The 16,259-nt window shown below is 40.6% G+C and overlaps 1 protein-coding gene across 1 annotated transcript in view; it reads right to left on the reverse strand.

Annotated features, from left to right (window-relative positions):
• The window catches only part of IMPG2 (interphotoreceptor matrix proteoglycan 2), a 33,475-nt gene that overhangs the window by 11,273 nt on the left and 5,943 nt on the right, over positions 1 to 16,259 (reverse strand). Inside the window, exons 4-12 of the mRNA XM_029578038.1 lie at positions 13,455 to 13,621; positions 12,476 to 12,507; positions 11,392 to 11,450; positions 9,298 to 9,389; positions 8,586 to 8,747; positions 7,246 to 7,304; positions 5,479 to 5,732; positions 3,973 to 4,139; positions 203 to 506 (exon numbers count right to left, since the gene is read on the reverse strand). Coding sequence (XP_029433898.1) covers positions 203 to 506; positions 3,973 to 4,139; positions 5,479 to 5,732; positions 7,246 to 7,304; positions 8,586 to 8,747; positions 9,298 to 9,389; positions 11,392 to 11,450; positions 12,476 to 12,507; positions 13,455 to 13,621 — 1,296 coding nt within the window. The remainder of the gene's footprint in view (positions 1 to 202; positions 507 to 3,972; positions 4,140 to 5,478; positions 5,733 to 7,245; positions 7,305 to 8,585; positions 8,748 to 9,297; positions 9,390 to 11,391; positions 11,451 to 12,475; positions 12,508 to 13,454; positions 13,622 to 16,259) is intronic.

The following is a 16,259-nucleotide window of genomic DNA, read 5'->3' on the forward strand; positions in this document are numbered from 1 at the left end:
TTGCAGGTAAACTGTGAACTTCTCCACAACAAATCTAAATATAGAACTCAGGAAGTAGTTCCATAAAAAAAAAATATTTCTGCCAACTTTCATTATGCTAAAGCTCTTTTCCTATCATTTATGCCTTTTTACCAAAGATTTTTTATACTGTGCACACACGTTAGCAGTAACAATAGTTGCCCATTTGAAAGAAGGCACTCACTTGGATTGGAAAGCCACTGGTTGGCGTTGCCAGACATTTCAGTGTGCGGTACTGTTGGGGAGCTGGGAGTGGCCAGGGCACTTTCCTCTCGGATTAGTGTCTTGGGTGCCGAGGTAATGCCAGCTTCTGAACTGGGAGGAAGCAGAGGACCAGGAGAGAATCCATGCTCTGCAGACTGCGAACTTTCTGGTTCTAGCCAGATTTGCTTGGCAGAGATGCCATCGGTTGGTTTGCTGTTAGGAATGGCAAGTGGCAAGTGGGTAGTCACAGTTGGTTGAGAGGTTGGGAGCCACTCGGCTTTGCTCTGAAAGAGAAAGTCAGAATGTATCAGATGGAAAGGACAGGGAGAGGGAAATTCCTCAAGTGCTTTAAGAACATAAGTTGCCATACTTGGTCAGACTAAGGGTCCATCAAGCCCACACTCCTGTTTCTAACAGTGGCCAATCCAGGCCATAAGAACCTGGCAAGTACCCAAAAACTAAGTCTAGTCCATGTTACCGTTACTAGTAATAGCAATGGCTATTTTCTAAGTCAACTTAATTAATAGCAGGTAATGGACTTCTCCTCCAAGAACTTATCCAATCCTTTTTTAAACACAGCTATACTAACTGCACTAACCACATCCTCTGGCAACAAATTCCAGAGTTTATTTGTGTGTTGAGTGAAAAAGAACTTTCTCCGATTAGTTTTAAATGTGCCACATGCTAACTTCATGGAGTGCCCCCTAGTCTTTCTATTATCTGAAGGAGTAAATAACCGATTCACATTTACCCGTTCTAGACCTCTCATGATTTTAAACACCTCTATCATATTCCCCCTCAGCCGTCTCTTTTCCAAGTGGAACAGCCCTAACCTCTTCAGCCTTTCCTCATAGGGGAGCTGTTCCATTCCCCTTATCATTTTAGTTGCCCTTCTCTGTACATTCTCCATCGCAATTATATCTTTTTTGAGATGCGGCGACCAGAATTGTACACAGTATTCAAGGTGCGGTCTCACCATGGAGCGATAGAGGCATTATGACATTTTCTGTTTTATTCACCATTCTCTTTCTAATAATTCCCAACATTCTGTTTGCTTTTTTGACTGCCGCAGCACACTGAGCTGACGATTTCAATGTGTTATCCACTATGACGCCTAGATCTCTTTCTTGGGTGGTAACACCTAATATGGAACCTAACATTGTGTAACTATAGCATGGGTTATTTTTCCCTATATGCATCACCTTGCACTTATCTCCAATATTTTCCTGCATCTCAAGAACCCAATAGGCTTGGGAAAAAATAAGTTATTACATTATAGGCTTGTCCACTGTTCATTTGTCTTATTTAGTTTAATGATTGCTTGCTGAAGTGTGACACTTTGGCTCCTTAACCCATTCTTCCCTTATCACACCACAAATAAGGAGGCAGCAGTCGTTAAAGTTTACTCTTGCACACTACTCATGTTCTGGTCATCGACCTCCTTTCTCAATACTTATCTAGCCCAGGATCCAAACAGGTCTGCAATGACACATTTAGTAAGGGCAACTGGTCACACTGGGTGTGGGGGGTGGGGGCATCAGGTCCTTATTTGCCCAGAAAAGCAGGTTTATGATGTCCTCTTTTACATTTTTATTTTTGTCATTTGTCAGAGTTTGATTTTTATAAATTTCAATGCAATGCGAAGTTCTACGATAGGTGCCAGCGTAGGATATCCCAGGTAGGTCCAGGATGAGCGGGTGATGATAACTGCAAATGTTATAAAACCCACAACATTGCCACCTATAAATCCTATGCGGAGTGATCTAGCGGTTAGAACATTGAACTGCAAGTCAAGAGATGTCCGCCACAGACTCAGCACTAATTTTCAAAGAGGAAGGAGGTGCATATTTTTTGCTTTGGCACTTCCCATCAGAACAAAGTATCCGTGAACATTTGCACCCGCTTTTTTCTGTGGGTACTTTTATTCATGGAAAATAATGCATGTAGAATGGAAAATGCCCTTCTACGTGCCTTGTTTTTGATACCCAACCTAGACCCGCCCCCCAGGAATGCCGCTTCTAAGTGAAGCCATGTGCAGTGTGGGATGAGGCACATAGAGGGAGGGCAATTCTCAGACAGCCAATTTATGGGCAGAAATCATTCTTTACCCACATAAATGGCTTTGAAAGCTGCCCTCCCTGAGTCCTTGGACAAGTCACATTGGGGCTCTTTTTTTTTTATCATCAGATCAGCCCACGTTTATCCAGGTAAAAATGCAGTCTGATTATTGCTTCCCCAGCCTCCCGTGCTGCTGTTTGCAGTGCGTCTACTCTGACCCAGTGAGAAAATGGGCAATTACATGATATAATCAAATATCCGTGCATCATTTCCAGTGTGTGCTTTGCACCTGCTTCAAGCTTCAGGAGGGAGGTTCATTATGGCCCTCTGCATCTCTGTGCCTCTGGGATCCAGCTGAAAGCAAAGCTTATGAGTAACCAGTGACCACAGCCATAAGCTGCTTTTTACATTTACAAATTATAAATGCACAGCAACCGCATTAGTAGCATTCACTTTTAAGACACAAGAGTAAAATGATTTAAAAAAATATATAAAATAAAGCAAGCTAACATTTTTAGTGCAACAAAACCATGTGCATTAGTAGATACAAAATATTTTTTTAAAACAGAGTGGGTAGCAATGATTTCTATTTGCAGCTGTAGAAGAAGAACGTGTACAGGATTTAAAAGTAAGCATTTGCTCGCCCTCAGTTATTTTAATGCTGGATGTCTGATCCAAGAACGCTGCTATAAACCACTGCACTAGCATGTTCCATACTAAATGGACTTGTGCTGTGCCAGCTCACTTCGGCAGGAGAAGCCTGAGATATTTAACAGAAAACCCTCTGCTCCGGGACGATTTCCGAAATGTTGCTGCCAGCAAAATCTTACTTGCGGGATTCTAACTTCTGAGATTGTGCCTGGTCTCGATCTTGTGTGTGCACTTTGAAAACGAAGAAGGGGTGGACAACATCAAGTGGTAGAGCGAGGGAAGGGAGCAGCAGAAGTTGGCAGATGGAATGGCCCTGCTATTGATCACTTTCTGAATTCGTATATTAGGATTCGGTATGAATATAATAGCATAACGGCACTTCCACAGCCTGACTTTTTTTTTTACCCATGGGTAGATGACGGATACAAAGAGAAGAAGAGAAGGTAGAGTGAGAGAGATAGAAAGGTGTATTTTTGATCATTTATTTCATACAGAGTGCAGTGGTAAGAGTAAATGGCGGGGTAAAGGAAACTGGAGACGGAGGGACCCGGACTGCTCAATCATACGGAGCATTACGAAGCAGATAATTAAACTAGCAGTGGTCTGGCAGCTTTTACCCATGGGTTCCTGCCTACTTTTTGTGCAGGTGTTTTTTATGGCATAACCATGCACATGGTTTTGAATAGCTGAAACTGGGCAGGTGGTTGCCTCCCTCATCCTAACCGCAGCCCGGGAACACTAAAGAAATACGAGAGTAAAATTATGCAAGCTGTTGATTTACATGCCTGCTTTTACCCATTTAGAGGATGGGCAATAATCAAAGGAGTGTTTTATCCCACAGAAATACCTTTTATTAGTGTTCTCTGAAGGTGCTAAAAGGGGAAAAAGCAAAGCCAGCACAGAGTGGCATTATGGCTGCATCAAGAAGAGGCACCAAAGTCAGCCAACATGACACTACATCAAGGCTGTTCTCTATTCTTAGGAAAGGAACCTGGGGAGGGCATGACCGGCATCTGCTACTTTACTATCTATTTCACTTACATTAGAAACTCTCTCGTCTATTGCCTGCGCCTCCATCTTTTTGCAAAAGTTTCCATTGATGTACTTTTGAAATCTACTTACCACATCAGAGGATGAGGATCCAGGGACTCTTGACTTTCCAGTTACCAGACTCTGCTCATCAGAAACAGGAGATGAAACTTCTTTGACTGCCAAAAGACAGTGTGCATTTAGATATTCTTTATAGTATTATCTGCTTTACCATGAAAGTGCATTTTGTTTCTTTTAAATCCAGATGCTCATAAGATTAAGAATTGCTATGAAGGTTAGAGGCTGGGGAAAGCCAGTTCATATCTCTCTTTCATTGTTGGTGAAATTTAGATGTGACTCCTGATGAAGGCATAATATTGCCAAAACACCGTGGTTTATGGAAGCACAAATACAAAAGGCAATATATTTAGAATGATGCCAAACAATAAGTATTTTGGATTTTCATTAGAATTTGAAGATTTTTATTACAACTGGAAGTTGTTTTGGAAAGTAGTAAATGACTTGAGTTGCAGTGCTGTTAATGATTCCGCCTATAGCCCATTGCGGGCAAAACACAGAAGATTACTCCAGTAAATGCACTAAAAGCTTCTGCTAACACTTGATTTCTTAGAGGACATGGTTGGTATTATTACACCTTTTTCTTAATTGTTTTGTGCATTTTAAAATGTGTCTGAATACCATCAGAAAATGAAATCAAGCCTTCAAAAATTGTTCCTTGGTCTTTTGCTTTGTTTCACTGTATTATTTTCTGTTTCCTTACAAGTAAAGTCAATTTAGTTTTACATTCTCTCACAATTTTCCATTTCCCAATGTTAGGTGTGCTGCTCTTGGTGGTCATGAAGTGATGTCAGTCTTGTCAGAATGTTGACCAACCCTCCATGTGCACATACAACTAAAGGGCATCTGAAGGACCTGCTACGAACAGAACCTGTCATGGTTTCTATTCTGTGAAATGTACAGGAATGTGAAAAGTTTATATATAGGAATAAATCTCCTAAGCATAAACAAACATCTCCTGATACAGGAAAGAGCTTGGAGGTCCGACACTCTACGAGCCGACGTAATGGCTACCAGAAAGAGGACTTTCAAGGTAAGGTCCTTCAGGCTTGCCCTCTTCAAAGGGCACAGAGGACAGAGCTTTGAGAACTAAATTCAAATTCCAGGAGTCTGGACTGATCCGGGTACGTACAGGGAATGTGAAAAGTTTATACATAGGAGTAAATCTCCAAAGCATAAACAAACACCTCCTGAGCCAGCCCAAGCATCTCTTTCATTTGGCAGAAGAATCAAAATGCAATGGCCTGATTTTCTACAGATATTCGACTACTTACTCAGTTCAGAAATTCTGCAGGCCTGCATGTAGAAATTGTATCATAAGATTTAAGGGACCAGAAGCTTTTGCCCCAGTAGTGGCATCTATGGACAAATACTTCCTTGATCGTGATACGTTAAAAAAAAAAAAAAAAAGTTTTATGCAAGAATATCTTAAGCACAAACCCTTGATGAGTTGAAGAGACTGAGGATCCAAACCCATTGTGATCTTTCCCGCTAAGGTCTGCTTGAGCAGGGCTTCTGTAATATAACTTCTGAAGTCGTTGACTGTGTAAATGGCAGCACGATCATCCTCCCTCTCCATGAAGTTGTTGACTTCCACCTTATTTGAGTGAAGGTTGATCAGGTCCAAGGTGGCATTGCTGTTGGCGTCAGCATCGCCATCAAAGATGACGGCATAATAAACCTCCACACCACCGCTGGGTTATGCAGGGAGAAAATGGTACAAATCATCTTTAGATATTCCTGAAGGCCATATGAATTAGCAATCAGCCATGACATACTCACTATGCTTATAGAATGGCACAATAAAAAGAGCTTCCTTTTCAGACACGGTGTGGAAAGCTTCCTGGACTACTGTGTGTCTGGGATAAATTCTCGCCTGTGACCTCTTCTGCCTGCTCAGTTTGTTAGTATTCAATTGTATTTGTTTTAATCTTACCAGTGGATGGAAAATGAACAAGACAGGCAAGAATTGCAGAACAATTGATATAAACACCTCCCCCGCCATTTTTTTCAGTTTTGCATGAGATAATTTTATGGGAAAATGTTATTTGGGTTTTTAGCATTTATAGAGCTGCGCCTATCTTGAAAATGTGGTTGCTGTAGGTTGAATGGTTCAGAAGATAATGTGCACACAGACAGATGGACAGAGTGAACACATTAGTGATTTATTTTTTTTAGGAAAGACCCACTAAAAATGGTACTTCCTTATGACCATTAATACAAATAAGACTTTCCCCTGAAAATTCTAAATACAAGCAGGTTTACTAATTTCCCCAGGCACCGTATTTTGAAATCAGCAATGGTTGGTTCCAAACTATTGGATGCTATATCAATTGCATTAAACAACAGAATGTTTGCTGAGACAGTGAAGGATGTGCAATCAGAATACATATTTTCAGAGGAGGGGGGTGTTTATGTTTTGTGGGATTCTTGCAGCACTGTATAAAACCTGTAGGGATAAGATCTATTCTCCTAATTGTGAGTGAAACACTTAATAACTTGCAGTGCTCTATAATGTATGCAGTGAGCATGTGTTGTCCTACCTGCCATTCTCCTGTGGAGGCCTTAAAAAAAAAAAAAAAAAAAAAGGAAGAAAGTCAGTTTAGGATTTGCCAAACAACAAGTGTTCCCTAAACATGTTGATGATGCTGGATGATCTCGTTAAGATTAAGAATACCTTTAGAGATACATTCCACAATGCTTTAGACCAGGGGTGGACCTCTGGTCCTCAAGAGCCACAAACAGGCCTGGTTTTCAGAATATCCACAATAAATATGCAGGAGATAGATTTGCATACAATGGAGGCAGTGCATGCAAATCTATCTCCCTGGGCCTCAAAGATTTAGTTTGAAACTCGACATTCGTCTTAATTTGGCTTTCCCAGTTATCAAATACATTTCGTTTGTTTTTGTAATTCTTTATTTTCCTTTTTGTGCCTATAGCAAAATTCTGGGGGCCTGATGCACACACTGAAGCCTTTAGAAGGGATCTTCTTTTCAGGGCCTAGGGGGCAGGGGAGGAGACATTTTTGAAAACAGAACCCTTAGTAGAGAAAGTCATGAAGTCCTCCCCAGCACTGCTCTCGAGACCCTGCAATAGGAATTGTACCCTGCCTTCCCGATGCATTCGAGACCATCACCTCCCTGAGACACCGGGCACAGTGCTGAACTAAAGAGCCAGCCTCAAAATGATTTCTTAAATATATACCTAAATTCCATGATGTGAATCTTCTTGAACCCAGGAAGCTCTTTAAATACGTTCTCCACCTGCAAACAAACCATAAAAATGCACGCGATGTCATTCAAATAAGGAATGGACTTTGGGAATGGGCCAGAGTAGATTGATAAAGGATGGGATAAGAGAAGTGATTTCTCTTACTAGCTCAGCTCGGGAATTACTCCTGCATCTCAGCAGTCAGGAAGTTGCAGGTGTAAATTTCTATTTTAATATTTCATATATATGTATTTATTTTCATTTTTATTTATTTATATACCATCATTCTTAATTAACAATCATGGCTGTTTACAATAAAAACACTATTTAAAGCTTACAATCAAATATATTCACAAGCAAAATAAATCACATTTCAGAACCATCTATACAATAAAATATATCATCAGTTTTTGCAACCTAGCATTTGTGTTTTTCTTAATCAGCATATGCTAATCTGATTGTAAAGTCTACATGTAACTTTTATACAAAGACTTTACCCTAGTCTGCAGAGTTATAAAATCACCTTCCCTATGACTCTTTATTATAAAAGATAATTTTAGGAGCTCAGGTTTCTTGGTATATAAATTTTAGGGAAACAGTATAGCAGTGAATACAGTACTCTGTGGTCTGCATCTAATACTCCAGCACCATCAGACCTACCTGCAGTATTTAAAGAAACAAATTTGCTTCTACTAAATAATTAGCTAAATAGAAATCTTTTTTTTAAAGACATCTTCTCTTGTTGATGGCCCTTAAAATGTACAGAAAAAAATTAATTAACTAATGGTTTTTAGCTATTATAATTATTGTTTTAAAATTAGATTATGTATGTTTTATTTTGTTAACTGTTTTGATTAATTTCCAATTGTAAAAGCGGTATACAAACATTTTTAAATAAATAAACTTGATTGATGTAGCAATCTGATTTAGAACAAGTACAAATAAAGTTTAGCTTGGAATATATGAATGCTCAGGGGCGGATTGGCTTATCGGGGGATCGGGCATCCCCCGGTGGGCCGATCGCTCCAGTCACGTGGTGTGCCGTGCGTGGCCGTGACAGAGCCGCGCTAGGCAGACCACGTGATGTGTCCTGTGCCGGCCTGGGCAGCGAATACCTGGGCCGGTCGTCCTCGGGAATCCTCCGCTGTGAATGCTTATTTATTTGCTGCCCATGGAATAAAAACAACACAACAAAGAACCACGTACAGTCAGACTGATGAACTGGAAGCAAACATCACAAGGCTACAACCTTATGGAGGCTACTCTTATAGATCCCATAGCAAAAACTTTCATACTCTGCCCATGTAGCAGGGCACCCATGGACGTGCACTTACCTGAGAAACAAAGTGTCCAGCGAGTTGCCAGTGTCGGGTGCTTGACTGGTCACTCAATCCCTCACTATACTCCTCTCCAGAAAGGTGGATGCCGAACTCCACCACCTGCTCTACTTTCGGTTCCAGGGGGGTCTCGGGGATCTTCTCAATTTCGTTGTTGATCTAAGGAGAACCCATCACCCTGTCTGAATTATTTCTGGCTGTTATTCTGAGCAGGAGATGATAAGCTAAAGCTTTGAAAATCGCTCCCACTGAGTAAGAAAAGAAAAATTCATGTGGGACTAGGCCAGTGATGGCCGAAGCTAGCGGGAAATGTCCAGAAAAATTTCTCACCCTCATGTCATTAGCCTTCACTCTCCTGTTCAAGAAATGCTCTGCAAATGTCAGTGGGAAGAGGCACAGTCTAGTGGGTAGAATGTTGGGACTGGGATGCAGGAAACATCTAGGATTCATGAGTGAGTTACTTTTATCTCCTTCTGCCTCCAGGACCCAAATTAAAGCAAAGTTTTTATCTTAATCTGGCTTTCCCAGTTAACAAATTACGTTTTATTCATCTATGCATTTAAATCCATATCCTTAATATGATTTCCTTTGTTTTAAAGAACAGAAGGAAGAGAACCCAGACCAAAGGAAACTAGAGTACATGGTGGGGAAGGAAAGAATCCCTTAATTAATTAAAGGAAGAGAAATAACAAAATAAAATATTATTTACAATATTTTCTGTCTCTTCAGGTGTGCTGATGCTACTTAGCGGAGTACTTTTCATAGACACCTCCTGAGGGGGAGAGACATTAGCAGCCACATCTAAGAGAGAAAGGAAAACCACATGTATTCCTGTGTAATATGTAGCAGCAGGCAGATACTGTGCAAGGCGGAATAAGTGCAGAGGGCCAGGCAAAATTAACACGTAAATTGTTACAGTACAATATGGCACATTTTGTCTTTTCATTGAATAATGGATGATCTCATTACTTATGAATATAAACATTTTAGTGGTCATAACTTGATCACTGTAATATTTCCCCCCTCCCCCCATATATTTAAAAGTCTAGGATTTGCTATTATTGCCTGGACCACCACAATAGCTGCTCAGTTTCCCTTTTTCTTAAGATGATTGGTTCTCAGCCTAATCCTCAATCCCTCACTATATTAGTTCACAATTAATATCAATGAGATCTATATGCATGTACTACCTCCATGGTATATAAATCTATCGCATGCTTCATTGTGGATATTCTGAAAACAAGACTGGCCAGATGGTCCTTGAGAATCAAGCCGCTGCTTTTAGATGATTTAATGCCTCAGCAAATGCTCTTTCAAGTATGCTTGGACTCGTCTGTGACTGCCACAGTGGCCCTTATAGTGCTGCCATCAACCGCAAGGAAAGTTGCTTTTCCCTGTCCGTGGTACACTGATCACATGGGTACATGGTGATCAATTCCAAACCCAGGGCCTAGAGTTTATCATTAGGCAGTGCCAAAAAAAAAAGAAAAGAAAAGCATAGTCTACACAAAATCAAAAGGTCTTCACTCACCACCACGATGGAGATTTAAAAAAAATATTAGAATATAGAATTGTGTGTCTTCTGTAAACTGTCATGACTAGTTACATGATGTATGTGAAATTAATTTTTTTTGCATTTCCATAGGTCCCCACCCTTTATTCCGAAGAAGTGAGAGTAAAATGTGCCTTAGGGTCTTATTTATCTGTGGACTGTTTGACAAGCAGTTTGCTTGGTGTTTGGTTTTTTTTTTAAATATGAATTGATCCAAGTTTTCAAATAAAGCTAAAATAAATATATATCTCCATCGCTGGAGTGAGTACAGACTTTTTAAAAAAAATTATTTTATTTTTAGATGTATTATGTCTTTTTTTCCCATTCTGTTTCTATTGGTAAAAGAGCTTAGTAAATTAGGATCTAAGGGAAATAACATTCAGTTTTTACATTTTTTTTTTTTCAGAAAAAATCACCGAGTATCAAGAAACTGCCCATATGTAAGGAGTCATTACACTGCAGACTTTGTCATTAATCATCATAGGCAGTTAAAACTATGGAAAAGATTTACTACTACCAGGAATATTCCTGGTAGTAGTATTGCTAAAGAAGGAGAAGACAGAAAGGTAAACAATGCCCCTACACAACTTAATTTAACTGAATTTCTAGAAACTTCTCAAAATGATCAAACTATACCTGCTACTATGGTGGTTTCCTATTTAATGGAAGCAGATAAAGAAATGACTTTGAGAATGTTTTTTAGACATAGAACTGAATTGTTTATGGGATACAAAGTTAATATATTTCCTGATTTGGCCAAGAGTACTCAAAAAAGGAGGAAACAATTCCTCATCTTAAGACCAAGAGTGTTAGAAATTGGTGCAATGTTTCTTTTGAAATATCCTTGTAAATGTCTAATTACATATCAAAGTTTATCTTATGTTTTCTTCCACCCGAACCAACTTTCAACTTTTCTTGTGGGTAAGAGGGTAATGCCTGAGAGTTCATCCCCAAAAGATTAGGGAAATCTGTCTAGATAATTCGTTCATCTATGATGTATATCACTGTGCTTTGTTCCAAATTTCTTTAAAAGCTTAATAATTGAATTCCTTAGGTAGTACTTTGGATCTCGGATTGTGGACTTTGATTTATGATACAAAATGATATATTATATTATTCGTATTGAGATATTTCTTATATGATTTGATTTGTATATGTTTTCAAACAAGAAGTGATTTCTTGATGTAATGTTTAAAATTCATTAAAATATAAATATAAAAAAAAAAAACTATGGAAAAGATTTAAACAGACCTATTAGTGGTGTAGAATCCTTGGCTGGAGAAGGTGTTGTTCTTCCAGACCTAGAAAACCTGCAGAAAAACAACCAGAACAAGGTAAACTAGAGAACGGGTACAGCAAGCTTTCCACCACTCAAAATTAGCCATTAAAAAGGCAGTTTATAGATTCTACTATTCACCCTCTCTCTGATTCACTCTCACCCCTAAGCACGGACCGTGACCTGGGCACCAAGTGCAACACCAGGGTCTCGGGCCAAGGCATGGGCCAAAACCCCTAAAAATTAAAGAAAACCGCCCCAATATTTACCTTATCCGTCGGATATCTGACGAAGGCAGGGTTCCTGATGCCGGGGCCTAGGCCCCGACCCGACCTGAAAGTGAACCGGCATACGTGCGTACATATGCGCCCGCACGGCTGTTTACAGGTTACCGTCTTTGAGCTGACAGCAACACCTAAAGAAAGGAAGCGAGGGACAAAGCAAGAAGAGTTGGAAGTGTCTTACCCACAGGTCCAGTCGCTGCAAGGTCTTGAAAAAAAAAAAGAGAAGACTGATTATATCAGTGGTAAAAAGGAACAACATATTTCTTCACATATGAACACAGTATGAGAGATGATTATTAGCAGCAGCAGCAGCATTACAGTCTCTTACCTTTGAGTGCAGTCTCTAGGGGACCTTACTAGAAATACAAATTATTACTGAAGAAGATTTGCATTTGCAGCTTTCAAGTGATACTAAAGGCCTGATTTGCAAGACTATTTGCACGCTTAAAACTGGGTTTTAAATGGGTGAATGGCCTTTTAAAAATTGCTACCTTATATGTCATTGACTTGTCAATAGGATTTATCCGCATTAAGTGCACTTAACGTGGTGAAAGGCTTTTGAAAACTGCTACGCTAGGATGTTACATTTACATGCGTAACTCCTTTGGAAAGTCACCCGCATGTGTGAGTAACATTCTCACAGCCATGGCTGTAATTACCATGTGCCTTCTTGAGCCCGTTTTGCTGATGGATCGGGGAATGCTATTAGCAGCAGAGGACAGGCTACAAAATTGCGACAGGAAAGAACACAGGCAAAGCATTTTGATGTTCTCACCTGCTTATGGCTTCTTTAAGCAGAGAGAGTTTCTGTAAGAAGCATTAAAAAAAACAAAACATTTGGGTGAGTGGAATAAAAAAGGATATGAGAGCCAGCCTATGCGGGAACTTTCTCTGCTTTCCCTTCCCCCACAAAATCTTGCTGCAATAGGAAATTTGATTCTGTTCGCTGGACAATAAGCAGAGCATCAAGGTCCCTGGAATAAGGTCCCATGCCTAGTCAGGGCATCGTCTTGTGCATGGCAGGTCATAAAAATAAAAAGAGGTTAGAGTGGTCGTAGAAGGAAACTGCTCAGCTTTTACATGAACTGCCTCAAAGAGCTGTCCCATTAACAATCTCAAACTGTGCAGCCTGCCTCTTGCTCTGGCAGACTCGCAGCCTTGGTGCACAATCCCCTCTCTGCCCCATATATTCACCCTGCCCCCTAGATTCTGTACACCTTGTCTGGTCCCACTGGGCATCTCCTGAGGGCTGGAAGTCCTTCTGCGAAAAATTATTTATATTCACCAGAGCAGGTGTGAAGATCATGCAGCACCTACACAAAGCTAACTAGGAGACCTCATATCTAATCTGTTTGTCCCCCACAGGATCTAAAAAGCTGTGATTAGCAAATATATATATATATATATATATATATATATATATATATATATATACCTATATTGCAATTCTCAAACTGCATTATTTCAGAAACATATTCAAAGTATAGCAAACTTTGTTGTAATCATTTGGATTTGTATGATGTCTTTCATCTACCTGGGATGGCTGGTCGGACACCGTCCTACATGGAAACTTCCAAAAGTGGAGAAGGAGCATTATTATTATTGCCCAGTTACAAATGGGCCCACAGATACAGGGAGAGAGAGTGACTTGCCAGAGGACACACAGAGAGTCAATGGCAGAGGGGACACAAACTAATTTCCCACACCATCTCCAATAGTCTGAGCACCAGACGCCTCCCCCCACCCACGCATACCTTCATGACCAGCTTCTGGTGCTCTTCTGACTGACTGAAATTAGCGCCTATTTCAAAGATACCGGCAGCTCCTCCTTCACACAAACTCATCCAGGTCTGGTATTCTTCATGGACTGGAAGTCTCTCCCAGAAGATTTTGAAAACTTCCCAAATTGTTTCCTGGCACACTGAATTATATATGAATATATAAAAAAAAGATGTCACATAGTAATATAATCAATAGGCACCACCTAATTAATTATTCAAGTTGACTCACATCAAGTTAACTTGAATAATTAATTTGGTGGTGCCTTTTGCCTATTGATTTTGATACACAGGTCCTACATAGTGCTCTTTTTTTGTTGTCAAATGCAAATCCTCAGTCCAGAGCGTGAATGAATTCTAGAGCATACTACAATTAGGTGGTGGTGGGGGGGGGGGGGGGGTGTGTGTCAGCATTTAGGATCAGCTTTTAGTGTTATTTCAGCATACCTGAACACTCTGAGGGCAACTGCAAAATTGCAAGGCCCACTCCATGCTCCCCAGCTCATTGCTGTTTAACATTCGGGTACTGCATACACAGTGAAAATGGAATACAAAACTCAGATGGTGTTCTTGATGTAGCTCGTAATCAGACGCACCGCTGACTAATTACACCAGGGCAACTCCGTCCTGGTACCCCCGCAGTCAGTCGGCTGTTCAGAATGTCCACAATGAATATGCAGGCGAAACTTACACGTACTGGGTGTGTAATATGTTCAGCTCTATCGCATGCATATTCATTGCGGACATCCTGTCTTGGCTGCGGGGGTCCCCAGAACAGCTCTGAGAAGCCCCTGCATTACACAGCGATTGCCCATCAACTACAGAAGGAGCGTCTGCTGAGTGCTGTATTCCATCTTCTTTGTACAGGAACTCAGTCTGTAAAAAATGATTTATTGTTACCAGGAAACTGCGTAAGTAGGCCTCATGAAGGAGTGATGGCAGCTAGCTAAACTTCAGTATATAAAAGCTTATAAATAAATAAATAAATAAATAAATAAATAAATAAATGTTAACAAGAGTGAATGTTATCATTGGGGCAGTTTTGGCATTTTCCTGCTTTCAACTTTTTCTGTTAATCAGGTTAGTTGTCTTTAATCCGGATTCTACGCACTTTTTCTTATCAAGATTGGTAGGAGTATCTCTAGTGCTTTACCCAGAGCTTAAATGACTGTCAGAATAAGCTTTACCAATGGGGTATAATAAGCCATTTTGTTTAGAAGTGATGTCATTAATCGTATTCCTTAAGTCCTGTTTCAGTGTAATACCTAGACACACCAGTACTGTCTTGCATTTTTTGCACTGTGCACGATGCATTCATATTAACAACCTAAACTGAGTAACGCAAACAAAAATACAAAGTGCAATGAACCTGTTTCAAGGGGATCAAATTGAAATAAACAATGTATGTCAATCAATTACATCACAGTTTTGCGCACTGATGTCACCACGGGTAAACAAAATGGCTCCCTCCATTTTATCTGGGCTGTACATCATAGGGTTGTATAGATTGAACATTAACAGATCCATATATAGTTAGTTTGTTGCTGCTGCCTAACACAACCCACATGATCAGAGGCTGAGCTGGTGACTGGGCCCCTGTTAAGTGGTTTAATCCTCACTTAATCCAGTTACTGCTTCTTAGGACGTGTATTGATCTATTTTGAGCAGCTTGGTATCTACGGCTGTTTTCCCAAACAGCATGAATAAATTTGGATTTGTAAACAGCTCACTCAGCGCATGAGCAGCTTATTCTCAGGAAGGCCTTGGAACAGGGAAGATGTACCTTAGATGAACAGATTAGGGCGTAACTGGTTTCAGCACCCCTGCATTAGAAATGTGTCTCTGTTCTTGTTTGTCTTTTAATATAATTTATTTATGTTTAAACTCCTTTGCCAGTTTAGCTATTGCTCAAGGCAGTGCACAACTAAATAAAAGTACCAAAACCATTATGCAATGAAAGGTGAAATTTGAAAGCGGCGTGCAGGTGCACACATGGTCACAATCATCAGCCTGCCCGTGCCCAAGGATGCAGCCATTTTATAACACATGCGCATATATGCGCACGTTATAAAACAGACTGGCCATGCGCGCAAGCGCCTCAATTTTAAGTGGACGTGCACCTGTGCAAACAAAAATCCGCTTCTACCATGTAAGTGGGGACATTTTAAAAGGGATGCTCGCCGACGCCTTTGCCAGTTTTACCAGTTCTTCCCCAGTTCGCCCAGTTAAGAGCTAGGTTCTCCAGCGCTCCCTGGTTTGATAACCTGTACACCTCGGACCCTTTACATCCCTCTGAAATGGCTCATTAGTTTTTGTTTCTGTACTTACCCGCCATCCATAGCAGAAGTAAAGTTACGCAGCAGGGGGCCTCGATGCCCGTCGGGTTGTGTAAGTATTTACGCGCCAATTTCTGGTTCAAGTCTCAAAACACCCATGTACCTCCCATGCCCTGCCCCTTTTTAAGAAGCTCCGAGATGTACGCAAATCCGCTTTTAAAATCCGCTCAGCGTGCGCCAGTCCAAGGTCTGCGCGCGACGGGCTTTTAAAATTCACCTTAAGGAAACTATAAAAATAAATGGCCCAGAGCTTCTTTCTACTCCTTTGGGGCTTCCAGCTCAATTGGAGCCCGGTCCAACTGGGCTGAGGCACCATGAACCCTCACTTGTGGTTGCCCTGTGTTCTTCCCGGCCATTGCCCAGAACAAGAACAAGAACATGTGCAGGCTCTTGACCCAGCCAGCAGCTGTTACTGTTGTGGGATGGTTGGTTCTCCCTCCCTGCC

This window comes from Rhinatrema bivittatum, chromosome 15 (assembly GCF_901001135.1).
Source record: "Rhinatrema bivittatum chromosome 15, aRhiBiv1.1, whole genome shotgun sequence".
Classification (NCBI taxonomy): domain Eukaryota; kingdom Metazoa; phylum Chordata; class Amphibia; order Gymnophiona; family Rhinatrematidae; genus Rhinatrema; species Rhinatrema bivittatum.